The 15,718-nt window shown below is 40.5% G+C and overlaps 1 protein-coding gene and 1 long non-coding RNA gene across 2 annotated transcripts in view; both read left to right on the top strand.

Moving 5' to 3' along the window:
• Nucleotides 1-221: 221 nt before the first annotated feature.
• Nucleotides 222-2,101, top strand: LOC117676336 (uncharacterized). The gene is made up of 3 exons (XR_004594406.3): nt 222-617; nt 891-963; nt 1,939-2,101. It is a non-coding gene; the product is annotated as an uncharacterized LOC117676336 (long non-coding RNA).
• A 3,044-nt stretch (nt 2,102-5,145) lies between these two features.
• Nucleotides 5,146-15,718, top strand: part of VAT1L (vesicle amine transport 1 like) — a 54,241-nt gene continuing 43,668 nt past the window's right edge. Inside the window, exons 1-2 of the mRNA XM_034435737.3 lie at nt 5,146-5,701; nt 14,870-14,999. Of these exons, the coding sequence (XP_034291628.1) occupies nt 5,418-5,701; nt 14,870-14,999 (414 nt within the window). The 5' untranslated portion in view covers nt 5,146-5,417. The remainder of the gene's footprint in view (nt 5,702-14,869; nt 15,000-15,718) is intronic.

Below are 15,718 nucleotides of genomic sequence, written 5' to 3' on the forward strand. Positions count from 1 at the left end.
CAGCTGGGATTTGGGAGGCAGAGTATGGATGGGGGTGGGGCCAGTCAGAATTTTTACTACCGGTTCTCCGAACTACTCAAAATTTCCGCTACCGCTTCTCCAGAACTGGTCAGAACCTGCTGCAACCCATCTCTGAGTGAAACGTCTTCAAAGAAAAACAAAACAAAACAAAAAATTCCAGTCTCAATTTTGGGACATACCACCAAGGACTTCACAGTTCAATCCTGAGTGACCAATATTCTCTTCTGTTAGATTCTTGTTTATTTCTAAGCCTTCAGCATGCTCATTTCAAGACTGCATCTGAGCCAAATGAATTCATATTGCTGTGTTTTTCCTATTTTCACAAAAAACATTGAATTGTTGATGTGTCCACTCTTCCCTGTATTTTCAATTTGCCCTTTCTCACCTGCCTTTGTGATGTCACAATGCAGCCGGGCTAATTAACTTCCTAGCAGTGTTGTGTCATCCCATTCACTGTTTGTGATTCGAAATTGGCTGCTATTACCCCTGAGATTAAAGCAAAACAGAGATTGAAGCAACAGTTGGAGAAGAAAACATCAGTAAAATAGCACCATCCCAGGGAATCAATTTTTCCTTTTTTTTCCTTTTTTTTTAAGGTGGGCTTCAGAAAATCTGTATAGTCAGATTTTCAGTGCAATCTTGTCTATAAGGACAATTTTCTACAGTATAATTTATTTTAAAAAAAAAAAACAGATGGGAAATAAGATTTATTATTTAGGTGGGCAACGTTTAGGAAATGTCAGCTCGATTTGGCCCTTTTCTGTACTTACATTGTGAGACTAAATTGTTTATTTTTGTTAACTGAGCTGAGTCTACTTTAGGGCTTACACTGACTGCAGTGATTGTGTCTTCTCTTTTGAAATAAACAGAAAGTAGGGGAGGAAAGCAAACTTGACATTTTGATTGGAGGAACAAAAGAGAGATGGAAAATCACATTTTATGGTAGAAAAGAAATTTCTTCTTCTTTCATTGTGGACAATATGCTAAGCTGTAATGTGACTTATTGATTGGGATTACTGTATGGTGTCAACCCAGATAGATAAATAGATGCTAGGTAGGTAGGTAGGCAGGCAGGCAGGCAGGCGGGCAGGCAGAAATGATGGAGTGGAATGGAATAATAATAAGAATAGAATAGAATAGAATAGAATGGAATGGAATGGAATGGAATGGAATGGAATGGAATGGAATGGAATGGAATAGAATAGAATAGAATAGAATAGAATAGAATAGAATAGAATAGAATAGAATAGAATAGAATAGAATAGAAATCTGGAAGGGACCTTGAAGGTCTTCTAGTCAAGCCCCCTGGACTAGAACCTATACCTATACCATTGAACCTATACCATTTCAGACAAGTAGCTGTCTAGTCTCTTCTTAAAAACCTCCAGTGATGGAACGTCCATGATTTCTGAAGGCCAGCTGTTCCACTGGTTAATTGTCCTCACTATTAGGAAGTTTCTCCTTAATTCCAGATTGCTTCTCTCTTTGATTATGTAGGTAGGTAGGTAGGTAGGTAGGTAGGTAGGTAGGTAGGTAGGTAGGTAGATAGATAGATAGATAGATAGATAGATAGATAGATAGATAGATAGATAGATAGATAGATAGATGATAGATAGATAGATAGATATAGATGATAGATAGATAGATAGATAGATAGATAGATGATAGATAGATAGATAGATAGATAGATAGATAGATAGATAGATAGATAGATGATAGATAGATAGATAGATAGATAGATAGGGATGGATGGATGGATGGATAATAGATAGATTGGATTGATAGATTTAAGGATTTTTTTTTTTTTTACAATTTAGCATAGAGACCACGATCCTTTTCCAAAGTTGATGACCATTGACCAGCAACTTGAAGTCAGGTTCTCATCTTCTAAACAGCCATTTTTTCTCTATATTTCAGAGACCCCACCCCCACCCCCTCCCCCAAATCCAAGCTGCATTAGATGGAAAGAGAAATCCAATCAAGCTTCTCTTGAATCCAACTTGATTCTTGGGTGCCTTTGTGAACATGTCCATGTGTTGTTTCCTTGGCTACAACAAGTAAACAGTTTGCTTAAAAGTTATCAGTGTCTTTCATCTAAGTACTGCAAGGGCCAACCTTGTTTAGTTTTTGAAGATGAAATTAAGTCAAATGCTGCTTTTTTTAAATTAAAAAAAATGGAGGGAATCCACTTTTGGAGGCATTGGGTTTGTTTGTTCACATGGGTATTCTCTAGGATTAAGTTTCTCTCTCAATTGTTTTCAGTTTTTGTGGGTTTTTTTTCCAGAAATTTGAGAGAGTCTGCTGGCATATGATTTTCCTCTCCAGTACTTCCTATTTTCCACACTAAATACTGCTTAATTAGGAGACATTGCTTCTGAAAAGATTTGATGGGTTGCTATTCTTTTGCCAGCAACATCATTTCTCTTTGCTAGCAAAGGAACCTATTAGGCAGAAGATGGATGGAGGGCTACTGGAGAAGACCTCATCAAATTAGATTCATACCAAAATGCTCAGACACTTCTGATGCAACTGAATTTGTCAACCAGTTGTAAGCAAATTTCTTGAGACGCATGTCAAAAAAAAAGCCACTCCACCAGCCTCAATGGTGGATTTGAAGCTGTTGGTCACAGCACACACAAACCAGGCAGAGTTTTGATTGTACTGTTGTGACACCCATATTGAGTTTTGACCATACAGAAAAGAGCAGGCAGAATAAATGCTATTTTTAGGAGCATTCTTCTCTCAATTCTCTCCCACCCACCCCCGAATTTATTTCTGAAACATAACCTCTGAAAAGATCCACAGGTGTAGCATTTCTGATTTATTTAGCCAGGCAACTAAAGTTGAGGGAAAAAAAAAGACAATTTAATAGTGGCGATACCTTTTGGTATCACTTCCTCTAGCGAGCTTAAATGTAGTTTATTTGAGAACCTCCTTTTTAAAATAAAAAATCACGACCAATTAGAACAGGGTGATGAATCATAACTCAGTGCCTTTTCTGAGTCTCTGGCAGATGTTGGGATTGTATCCATGGCTATAGTCATACCTGCATCTGAAATTTTTCATGGGAAAAAAAAAAACATCAATGAGAAAAAAAGACAACTGCAGGAACATTTCATGTGGAACAACGGAATTTAATTGGGGGCAGTGGGTTCAGAGGTATTCTGAAGACCACAATTCTTCTCCATATTATTAAGGATGATCTCATCTACTTAGGTTTTTTTTTTCCTTAGTTCCCTGTTTATGCCGTCAAGATGGTTGGAAGCACAGCCTACAGCCCATTGCAATGTCTGAACCTCACCAAATGCAATTTATTTCACAGATTCTGGGGTTAAGCCCACTCGTGGCTTCACACACTGTGTGTGAAACCAGTTCCAAAATTCAGTAATAGGACATTTCCATAGAATTCCATAAATACCTGCATCCTTTGCTCAGCATTCAGAGTCAGAGACAAACAACCACAGATAACTTTCTTCCAAAGTGCTTTGGGAGAAGCAGGAGGATTTATTTATTTTTTAGTTCTTGTTAAAAGCAGCTTTAGGATGTCATGCAAAGCTAACTAAGTGTGGCTTACTCCAGAAACCATGATTTGCTCAACTGAATGGATCAATTTTGCATGAGTGAGCTCTGGCTCCAGCAAACTGAGGATTGTAAGCCCCGGTTTATGCTTTTGTGCAAACCTAATCATTGTAGCTTACACAACAAACCATGGCTTCTGGGCGGGTCTGCCAATTTAAGCCAGTTAAAATGATCTCAGGCCACCTGTACATGTGGGAAGCATCAATGAAGGCTCATCTGCCTGGGCAGAGACACAGCATAACCCTCCGCCCAGGTATTGGGGGGGGGGTGGCATCTTCCACCCAACATCCTTTCTTCTCAAACAGCAGCATCCCTTCCAAACCTGTTTTCTTCTTCTTTTCCTTCCTGCCTTTAAACTGCTCCTTTCAATCCCAAATGAGGATTAAAACAAGAGATTCAAAGGAGCAACAAAACAAAACATCCAATAGCATCCGCAGGCCAAACTCAATCAAAGCATATTATTATTATTATTATTATTATTATTATTATTATTATTATTATTATTATTATTATTATTAGTAGTAGTAGTAGTAGTAGTAGTAGTAGTAGTAGTAGTATCTCTTTTATTCATTAAACATGAAACTCAAATCAACTGAACATTTAAAAATGTGTCACAAATTTACCATTGACTGGCGCTAATGGTTGATACGGGTTGCTGCCAGCGTCCTAGGTATCCAACAAGTATCTTTTTTAAATATATTGTTATTAAATAAATATTAAAATATTTTAAAAATTATTATTATTATCTTTTATTCATTAAACATGAAACTCCGTCAACTGAACATTTAAAAATGTGTCACAAATTTACCATTGACTGGCGCCAACGTCCTAGGTATCCACCAAGCATCTTCTCAAAATATATGATTATTAAATAAATATTAGAATATTTTAAAAATTATTATTATTATTATCTTTTATTCATTAAACATGAAACTCCGTCAACTGAACATTTAAAAATGTGTCACAAATACGAGTGACGGGTGCTAATGGTTGGTACGGGTTGCTTGCCAGCGTCCTAGGTATCCACCAAGCATCTTCTCAAAATATATGATTATTAAATAAATATTAGAATATTTTAAAAATTATTATTATCTTTTATTCATTAAACATGAAACTCCGTCAACTGAACATTTAAAAATGTGTCACAAATACGAGTGACGGGTGCTAATGGTTGGTACGGGTTGCTTGCCAGCGTCCTAGGTATCCACCAAGCATCTTCTCAAAATATATGATTATTAAATAAATATTAGAATATTTTAATATTTTAAAAATTGTTGTTGTTGTTGTTGTTGTTGAAAAGCCGATGGCTTGACCGAAGCCAGCCGAGAAGCTGCCGTCCGAAGTCGCCTCCGTCTCTCCTCCCCTCAGGCAAAACCTTGTGGCAACAACAACCCCTCCTCTCCCCTACACACACACACACACAATCCGCTCCCGTCGACTTTTAACAAACCCGGGGCGGGCTGCGCTGAAGCAAAATAATAAAATTAAATTAAAATTAAAAAAATCTCTGCGCGTCTACGCCATGGGATACGGTAACCAGCCGGCGGGCACACGCCCCGAGCCCCCCTTGGCCGCCCGGCACCTCCGCCGCGCGCGCGCGCCCCGCCGCCACCGTATTGGGTGAGGTGTGGTGAGGGGACTCGACGGACCGAGTTGGTTCGCGGGCGAAGCCGGGCCGGGCCGAGCCAAGGCGCGCTCCCGTCCTCCGGCTCTCCCCCCCCTCCCCTCCCCTCCCCGGCGCGCGCCCCCGCCCTCTTAAACGCGGCTCTCCAGCCCCTCCGTCCTTTCCTTCTTGCCGCCGCCGGAGGAGCAGCGCCATGGCCAAGGAAGGAGCCGAGAAAGCCGAGGAGACGGAGCAGATGATCGAGAAGGAGGCGGCCGAAGGCGGCGGCGGCGGCGACGGAGGGAACGGCGGCAACAACGGCGGCAACAACAGCAGCGGGGTCGGCGGCGGCGGCGGCGGCGTCCAGAAAGCCGGGGATGCCAAAGAGATGCGAGCCGTGGTGCTCTCCGCTTTCGGGGGCCTCAACAAGGTCCGGGTGTCTAAAAAAGTGATGCCGGAGCCTCAGGAAGGAGAGCTGAAGATCCGCGTGAAAGCCTGGTCCAGTATTCTGGGGTTTTTTGTTAAAAAAAAAAATTACTATTTTTTTTTTAATTCTTCTGGTTAGCCGGCGGTCGTTTGGAAGCATCTCTCTAACCTTCTTCCTTCCTTCCTTCCTTCCTTCCTTCCTTCCTTCCTTCCTTCCTTCCTTCCATTCTTCCTTCCTTCCTTCCTTCTTTCCTTCCTTCCTTCCATCCTTCCATCCTTCCTTCCATCCTTCCTTTCTTCCTTCCTTCCTTCCTTCCTTCCTTCCTTCCTTCCTTCCATCCATCCATCCATCCATCCTTCCTTCCTTTCTTCCTTCCATCCTTCTTCCTTCCTTCCTTCCTTCAATCCTTCCTTCCTTCCTTCCTTCCATCCTTCCTTCCTTTCTTCCTTTCTTCTATCCTTCCTTCCTTCCATCCATCCATCCATCCATCCTTTCCGCCTTTTGCATTGATGGGCAAAACGGGGGTCTGGATGGTGGTGTTGGAGGGGGGGGGAGGCTCCCCCATCTGAGGCAGCGACATTGGAGACCCCTTAATTCCAATAGAAGTAAACGAGTAAAGAGAAGAAAGGGGTGGTCTCACCCACACACCCCAGAAAAGAACCCTGCTCCCCCCCTCTCTTTCTTTCTCCAGCTACTTTTGCAAAGTTCCAGCTGAATCTGGGGGTGTGGGGTGGTGGTGAAGAATTAGATAGGGAGCCCCCCTCCCCCCCTTTGTCCTTGCAATCTGTGCCTTTCTTAACCATCATGGGGAAAAGAGGCATTAAAAAAAAACCTCTATAAACAAACAAACTGGGGTTTATTCCCAAATTATGGAGCGTTTTGGTTGGAGCTCGGTAAGAATAGCCGCCTGAGCTTTGACTCAGCAACAAATGCAGCTCTTGCCCTTAAGTCATCTTTCCGTAGGAAAACGGGCGCAAGATTGCAAGCGAAAATGACCGTCTTTTTTCTTTCTCTCTCTTCCCCCCCCATTTCTCTTTCTCTTTTCATCTCTCTCTTCTCTCTTTCTCTCCCTCCCTCCCTCCTCCCCGCTCAATAATGGGGTGACTGTGAATCTTAAAAATGTGAATCATTTTTGTCATGCTTTTTTTCTCCAAAAGACCAGTGTATTAGAAGTCCTTTCCAAGGTTTTTTTTTCCCCCAAACATTTCTTTTTTAAAAAAAGGGATCTGTGTATCAGAAAGCTTTTTCCGAATCCGAGCAGCATTTTTGGCCTGTTTTGGTGTTTATTTGTTTGTTTTTTTTTGGAACCTTCCTGTTTCTCTTACATCTGTGTCTGTATGGATGTTGACACTGCTAGATAAGGGACCGATTGCCTTTCCTTCTGATCGCCTAAAGTTCTTTTCTTCGGTCAAACTCATGAATAAATCCTATTTTCCCCCTGCTCTACGCTTAATCCCTGTTTTTCTCCTTCCAGCTAATTCCCCACCCCACCCCCATCCCGCGTAAATTCTCTGTTAGAAGGATGCTGGTGACAGTTAGACACACAGCTACCCTGTTTCCCCCAAAATAAGACATCCCTTGATAATAAGCCCAATCGGGCTTTTGAGCGCATGGCAATAAGGCCAAGTGCTTATTTCAGGGTTCAAAAAAATAGAAGACAGGGTCTTATTTCCGGGGAAACACGGTACTACAAGCTGAAATTATTCAAGGCCAGCAAACCTTGTTGAGATATTGACAAACTGAGTAAAAGGTTGGGTTGGGATTTCTAAAAGTGAGCAGTAGAAATCAGAAAGAAGGAAAAAGCAGGCTTGTAAAGGCCAATGCTGGTATGCTCCTTCTTGAGCTCCTTTGCTTACCTGAAGGAAATGCACGTATTTAAGCAAAGGATAACTTACTCATTGTGAGGCTGAAGGGAAGGTCCTTGAGTTGAGCTTGACTCCTGATGACTCCCTGCATGCAGAACCATGCAGTTTTTATGGTGGCAATATGGGAGTGGTTGGCCAGTATCTTCTTTCTGATTATTTTAATCTGCTTGGTGGCCCTGAAATTCCTTAGGATATCTAACTAACTAATTCTCCTGTCTAGGTAACAGTTATGCTGCTTAATGCTGCTTAGCTTCCTAGCCCAAACAAAGTTTAAGTTGTTGCCATCTACTGAAAATGCAATATTTTCCATAATCGGTTCATGACCAACTTGGCTCAACCCAACTCATGGGAACGACCTAGACGTGCAGTTTTGGCAGGAGGCAACAGTCATTTGCTGCTGCCTTCTTTCTAGGATGTTCTTAACAGTTTTCTCATTTAGCTGGTTTTCTGTGAAAGTCTCCCATCCAAGGAAGTAACCAAGCCCAATCCTGCTTAGCTTCTGAGCTGAAAGAAAGTAGGTCAAGGGTGGATTGTGTTGCTTAGTTTCTTCTGAAAGTATGTGACTGTATGAACTTAAACGTACTTTAGCCAGAAGTCATGGGACTTACCCTGTTGGAACATTTTTGTTTCTTTTCCAGTTTGAAAAAAAATTAAAAGAGATTAGAGTGGTACAATATATGTTTGTGCACGTAATCTTTCTCCGGCTTTAAATTATTGGTCTTGACTGTCTCTGGGTTTTAAATTGTTGGTCTTAACTCTTTTAACATCTTGGGGGGGGGTTGATGTTGTGTTTGTTGTTAAATCAGCAGGATATATTTACTGCTGTTCCACAAGGCCATTCCAAACAATGGGGATAATTGGAAGGAAAGTAGACTAGGAAGTGGCACATAAAAGTGGATTAGAATTAACCGCCAACCCATCTCTTCCATCTTCCTGTTCCATATTAAAACTGCCTTCTCCTAATGATGACGTGCAAGGATGGGAGTTTGCTCTATCAGTGAAATCTTTATTATAGTCCTAGACTAGCATAAGGAAAGTGGAATACAACAATTATTTAAAATATATTAAAATAAAAATTACACAGAATTAAAAAAACATAATATAGTTTTTAAAATGTGTGTGTGTGCATATATATATATATATTTATCAGCAAAATATAAATTTGATATAAAATGGTTTGTCGTGAATGCGACTGCTTGAGGGCTCCTGGATTGGAGCTGAAAGGCGAAAGGAAGCCACATGTTGGGGTAGACCAAGTGTCTTGATAGAAAAACACTTTATACACACACAGACACACACACACACAGACACACACACACACACACACACAGTAGCAGGGGTGAAATCCAATTTTTTTTACTATCGATTCTGTGGGTGTGGCTTGGTGTGCGTGGCTTGGTGGGCGTGGCTTGGTGGGCGTGGCAGAAGAAGGATACTACAAAATCTCCATTCCCATCCCACTCCAAGGGAAGGATACTGCAAAATCTCCATTCCCACCCCACTCCAGAGGAAGGATACTGCAAAATCCCATTCCTGCCCCACTCCTGGGGGAAGGATATTGCAAAATCCCCATTCCCACCCCACTCTGGGGCCAGCCAGAGGTGGTATTTGCCAATTTGCTCAAAATTTCCGCTACCGGTTCTCCAGAACCTGTCAGAACCTGCTGGATTTCACCCCTGTACAGTAGATATAGATATAGATACACACACACACACACACAAATCTACAAACTATAGGGAGGAGTAGAAACATTAGACAAATACATAAAAAATTAATATGTTACTAAATGTATAACAATTCAAAATACTCTTAAGTAACAATGTAAATACTCATTAAGGCTAGTTTGAAATCCAGGTCATTATTTGAGGGATTTTAAGCGCTGTTGGCAACATTGTGTTGTAGCAGGTTTAGGCTCTGCAAGCCACAGAGAAATATAAAATTATCTTGATATTTATGCAATCCTGGTGAAATACTGTAGGCTATATGTTTTCCTATAGTATGTGATTAAGTGATCAGAAGTGCATGTTTCCCAAATGGATGGAAATAGGTGCTGACCATAATAAAACATACTGCAGAGTTTCAGTTCGAGAATCCAACTGATTTTGCCTATTTCAGGCGTGTTCCGCCTTTTCTTTCAGCCTCCAGATTTTCAACAATTAATCAGCAGGCGGTGAATGTGGAGTGTATTCCATCTTTATGGGTATTCTTTTGGGGTTTCCACATTATTTTGGAACCTTGACCAATGAAGAGAGTTTCATAGTGTCTTTTTGTGTTTCTCTTGGATATGCATGTGTGCCATCTCCTATATGTTCTTCCCATGACGTATGTGCTACTATCCTATAAATCCAAAACAGAGACATAGGAATTATTTGGCCAATGACCTATTAATAGGCTGTAATACCTCTTTGATCTGTAGCAAATATACAAGATGTACACTATAGTTTCCGTTAGGTGCAAGTTTCAGAGGACACTCAAAAAGTTAATTCATTCTACCAATTTTGGGGGAAATTACCTCCAGAAGTAAGGCTGAGTCCTAGAAATCCTAACCAATTTGGGGCCCTGGTTAAAAACATTTTGGGAGATCGCAGGTTTATGGGGAGGCTATGTTTTAAAGGATATGTTAGTAGAGTGAGCAGGAGTTGGAGAAGACAATTTCAGCTCTTTATGAAGCTAGAGATTTTTCAAAACAATAGGCAGGGAAGTGATTCAAAATGGCCTCCTCTCATGGCTGAGCTTCAAAAGCTTTAAAAAACACCCCTGAAGCTTAAACTGGGGAGCTTGATACTCAGTCTAAATACCTTTTTCAATCCAAGGGTAAGACAGTGGTGGGTATGGCTGAGAAAGACTAATCTATTATTTAAAACGCTTCACCCGTTTGAAAATGGAATTTCCCATATAGACCATCCATGCATGAAATGTCCACATGCATCAGATGTCCACAGACAGAATCTGGAGCCGCAGCTCCTGACGTCACTAGTGTCTCCTGATAGCAAATATAACTTTGTACTGTCACCTTGCATTGGCATCCATGCTGAAATGAAATTCCAGTCGAGAAGCACTCATGGGTGAGTGAATATCGATGCTCTGGCAGTATAAAAAGGTAGCAAATGTTTCAGTGCAGTTTTGGCATGAGGAAGGTATCACTTGTGAAGCATTTTCCAATAGAGTTCAAGAAATGGAAATATCTCCTTTGTGCCACGAGGTCAGAAAAAAAATCACATTTCTGCCATCTAAGTCTAGCTCCTATTACACAAAGTTATGGCATTTTTATTGGAAGAAAAAAAAAATAAAGGTGAAATGCTGCAGTGCTTATTTTTAAAAACCTTAACCTTGAAAGAGGCATTACAGCATCTGGTTGATGGGAACAATTAGTTGTATTGCAAAGGACCAGGAATACATTGGATCTGGTTGCTTATCTGAAATCTGCCTAGTTTTACTGAATCCCTAGAATTCCCTAGAAGTGTAAATAATCAGCTCAAATCATGTATTTAACGCATTTTGCAAAGAGCCAGCTCTCTTCAGAAGTCTATAATGTTGGGGAAAGTAGAAAGAATAATAGGAAGAGGGCAGCCAAACAGCAAGGTCAATGTACTTGATTCTAGTAGTTTGGCAATAAGTGTGTCATTGAAAGAGTTGAAGGACCAGGCAGGGGCCAAATCATCTTGGAGAAAGTCAACCAAGGGTAAAATCCAGCAGGTTCTGACAGGTTCTGGAGAACCGGTAGTGGAAATTTTGAGTAGTTTGGAGAACCGGCAAATACCACCTCTGGTTGGTCTCAGAGTGGGGTGGGAATGGAGATTTTGCAGTATCCTTCCCATGCCATGCCCACAAAGCCATACCATGCCCACAAAGCCACACCCACAGAACCAGTAGTAAAAAAAAAATTGGATTTCACCACTGAAGTCAACCTATGTACAGTCATAAGAACTGGTGCTAACCTGGTGACATGATCATGGATTATGGGCATTGTAGTCCAAAACACTTGGAATGTATAGTTTGCCTACCCTTGGGGCGTTGAAGTGAATGCAGTCTGATCTTGGGATGGTATTAAATTTCATTCTGCATTAGAAATGGTAACTGTCTGTCTTCATCTAGCATCTATATTCTGGCTCCATTCCATTGCTTTGCTACACAGTGGACTTGATTTGCTTTATGCAGTCCTTCATATTCCAATTCTGTTCCTTATAAAATATATTCCGCAACTCTTAAGCATCGTATTACTGTTTACCAGAGGCTTATGTTTGGGAAAAAAAAAAAAGCAATGAGCACTGGTTAGAGAAGAGTTATCATTCTTCTCCTTTTTATTGTAATGCAACGTCTGATTCAATAATATGCCAAGACTTCTCTATTTCACCATCTCAGGGTTTTATATATTGGAGTTAGCCATTAAGAGTTATTTCCTTTCTTTCTGCTAAAAATGTTAACTCAAAAGGAGTAGGAGAGAGTCGGAGCCTAGAGAAAGAGACAGAGAGAAAAGGAGTCTAACTGGAATGTAGAAAATCTTTAAAAAGCACATCGATAAAAAAGAATGAGGCAGCGTTCACCAGTTTGAAGCCATTTTCAGCAAATTAGGCTTAAGTACTCAAAGAATAATATTTTTGTCTTTCAATAAAACAAAAAACGAAGTTTAGCTTCAGAAAAAAAAAATCTCCAGTCCTGGGGATAACCATTGTCTTATTTCCACTAACATATTTAGTGGGAATTGAAAATCTCAAGGACAGAACCAGGTTATTCCAATTTTTTTGTTGTTAGTTGCGAAGTCGTGTCTGACCCTGTGGACAACGTTCCTCCAGGCTTTCTTGTCCTCTTCCATCCTCTGGAGTCCATTTAAACTCATGCCGACTGCTTCAATGACTCCATCCATCCACCTCGCTCTCTGCCGTCCCCTTCTTCTTTTGCCCTCAGTCTTTCCCAGCATTAGGCTCTTCTCCAGGGAGTCCTTCCTTCTCATTAGGTGGCCAAAGTATTTGAGTTTCATCTTCAGGATCTGGCCTTCTAAAGAGCAGTCAGAGTTGATCTCCTCTAGGACTGACCAGTTTGATCGCTTTGCAGTCCAAGGGACTCACAGGAGTCTTCTCCATCACCACAATTCAAAGGCCTCAATTCTTTAGCACTCAGCCTTTTTTATGGTCCATATATTGCAACTGGGAAAGCCATAGCCTTGACTATATGCACTTTTGTTGGCAGGGTGACGTCTCTGCTTTTTTGTATGCTATTTAGATTTGCCATAGCTTTCCTCCCCAGGAGCAAGCGTCTTTTAATTTCTTGGCTTATTCAAATACCTTTGTCCAAAATCCCACACAAGTTTTGAAGGTTGCCATCATTGTTTTAGACTGTATAGGTATACTACAGAAATCCAAGGAAACTGTTGTATCAAGGAAGTTCGATAGTCCTTGATTTATGACCACAAAACTCAATTGCTAAGAAAGACAGTTCAGTGAGTTGCGGCCCATTTTACCATTTTTGCCAGAGTTGTTAAGGCAAATTATTGCCGTTTTTAAGTGAATCATACAGTCGTTAAGCAAATCTGGATTCCCCCATTGACTTCTCTTGTTGGAAGCCATCTGGAAAGTTGACAAGTAGTGATCATATGATTCCGGGATGCTGAACCTTCATAAGTACATGCCAGTTGCCAAGTGCCCAACATTTGATCATGTGACTGTAGGGATGCTGCAATGGTGATTGACGACTTGTCATGAGTCACTTTTTTCAGCATCATTGTTAACTTTGAATGGTCACTAAACGAACGCTTGTAAGTCGGGGACTATGCGTAATAAGCTCATGATAACCAATTTGATTAATAGTCTGGAGCCCATGGATCATCTGACAACCGCCTTTTTGAAAGATATTGGACCATGGGAAACAATCAAATAAAAGTTACCAGTATTTGTGGGAAATGAATGTTACGTTTCATTTTTTAAAAAAATTGCATGCTACATTAATATAGAATAGCATAATAGCTTCCTTAAAAATTAAACCATTTGCAATATCTTCACCGTATATTGTCTATTGCTGCTCAGTTGAAAACTGAACGGTTCATTTTTGTGAAATCCTAATATTTTCAATTTAGAATAGAATAGAATAACAGAGTTGGAAGGTACCTTGGAGGTCTTCTAGTCCAACCCCTTGCTTAGGCAGGAAACCCTACACCACTTCAGACAAATGGTTATCCAGCATCTTCTTAAAAACTTCCAGTGTCGGAGCATTCACAACTTCTGGAGGCAAGTTATTCCACTGATTCATTGTTCTAACTGTCAGGAAATTTCTCCTTAGTTCTAAGTTGCTTCTCTCCTTGATTAATTTCCATCCATTGTTTCTTGTTCTGCCCTCAGGTGCTTTGGAGAATAGTTTGACTCCCTCTTCTTTGTGGCAGCCCCTGAGATATTGGAACACTACTATCAGTGTCACCCCTAGTCCTTCTTTTCATTAAACTAGACATATCCAGTTCCAGCAACCGTTCTGCATATGTTTTAGCCTCCAGTCCCCTAATCATCTTTGTTGCTCTTCTCTGCACTCTTTCTAGAGTCTCAATATGCTTTTTACATCATGGCGACCAAAACTGAATGCCATATTCCAAGTCTGGCTTTACCAAGGCATTATAGAGTCCTTCGGGAGAATAGTGGCATATAAATCACAAAAATAAATAAAGTGGTATTAACACTTCCTCTGATCTTGATTCTATCCCTCTGCACTCTTTCTAGGGTCTCCACATCTTTTTTTTTACATCTTTTTTTTTTTACATTTATTTTAATATTATTTTCCAAAGCAGCATAAACAAAAGAGGTTTTTAGCTGTAAAAGATTTTGAAGATACAGAAAAGCAAAACCTATTCCTCTCTTCAGATTGTGGACTCTTTCCTTTGGGAAACAACTGCTAGAGAATGTACCCATTCATGTACATTGAATGAGACATCGCTCAATCTATTGTTGCTGTTGCTTGTTTTTTTGGGATTAAGTTCATGAAACTTCAAAGATAACATGCTGATTTTTGGGAGGGGTGGTGGTGGGGGGAACGTTAATCAACAAAAGGACAATATAAATCAAATTTATAAATTAAATCAATTTATAGCATATAAAATCAAATAAAAAAATGTGTAAAGAGGTGCCTGTTTTTAACCAGAAATTATTTTGCCTTACTCAAAGAAGACAAAGAGAAGGAAACAAGGTAACTTGAGTTTCTCCAAAGAGTATCCCAAAAGATGAGTAGTGAATTCAGCTTAGGGGAGTGGGAAATGAAAAGAAATCTCATATAAAGAGCATTTTGGGTTTTGGTGACTAAAATATGGTTGTGAATGGCATGATAGGTTGTGTTTATCAGCTACCTTGGAATGTAGACCTTCATATCTTCCCTTCTCATTTTTTTTCCCCTTTACAGTGGCTTAAATTTTATTGATCTGATGGTTCGCCAGGGGAACATTGATAATCCACCTAAAACACCACTTATACCTGGATTTGAATGCTCTGGAATTGTAGAAGCTCTGGGTGAAAATGTGAAAGGCTATGAGGTAATATGATGGTGCTTGAGAACAAAACAATATATCCATAAACCATGATAAACCAGTGGTTCTCAACCTGTGGCCCACAAACCCATTAGGGGGGCCACAATATCATCAGAGATGGGGGGTCCATAAAGGCTTGAAGAAATGTAATGATTTACCATATTTTTTGGAGTATAAAACGCTCTGGATTACAAGACACCTACTTTTTCGGGGGTGGAAAACAAGAAAAAAAAATCTGCCTCTGCCTCCCAGCAATTTGCCTCCTTGCAGCAAACAGCAGAGGCCGAAAATGGAGCGCGCGTAGGTGGCAATAGGCAATGGCAATCCCTGCAGCCTGAAACAGCTGATGGTCGGGAGGCTGATCCAACCTAAAATCAGCTGCTTGTGTTAAGCAGGCTGCGGGGAGGGGGGGCAGGTGGGCGGGGTTACATTCGGTGTATAAGATACACCCAAATTTTCACCCTCTTTTGGAGGGGGGGAAGAATAGAATAGAATAGAATAGAATAGAATAGAATAGAATAGAATAGAATAGAATAGAATAGAATATAGAATTTTTTTATTGGCCAAGTGTGATCTTATACTCCGAAAAACACAGTAAATCTTGAGTTAGGTCTTGGGGATCCTTGGCCATGGTTCATGGCCACAAAAGGTATTTTAAAGGAAAGTTTGTGGTGAAGAAAAGTTTAAGAACCACTGTGATAAATGATAACATGGTCTGTTTGGGT

Source organism: Pantherophis guttatus, chromosome 11 (assembly GCF_059756535.1).
Source record: "Pantherophis guttatus breed Tessera chromosome 11, ASM5975653v1, whole genome shotgun sequence".
Taxonomy (NCBI): domain Eukaryota; kingdom Metazoa; phylum Chordata; class Lepidosauria; order Squamata; family Colubridae; genus Pantherophis; species Pantherophis guttatus.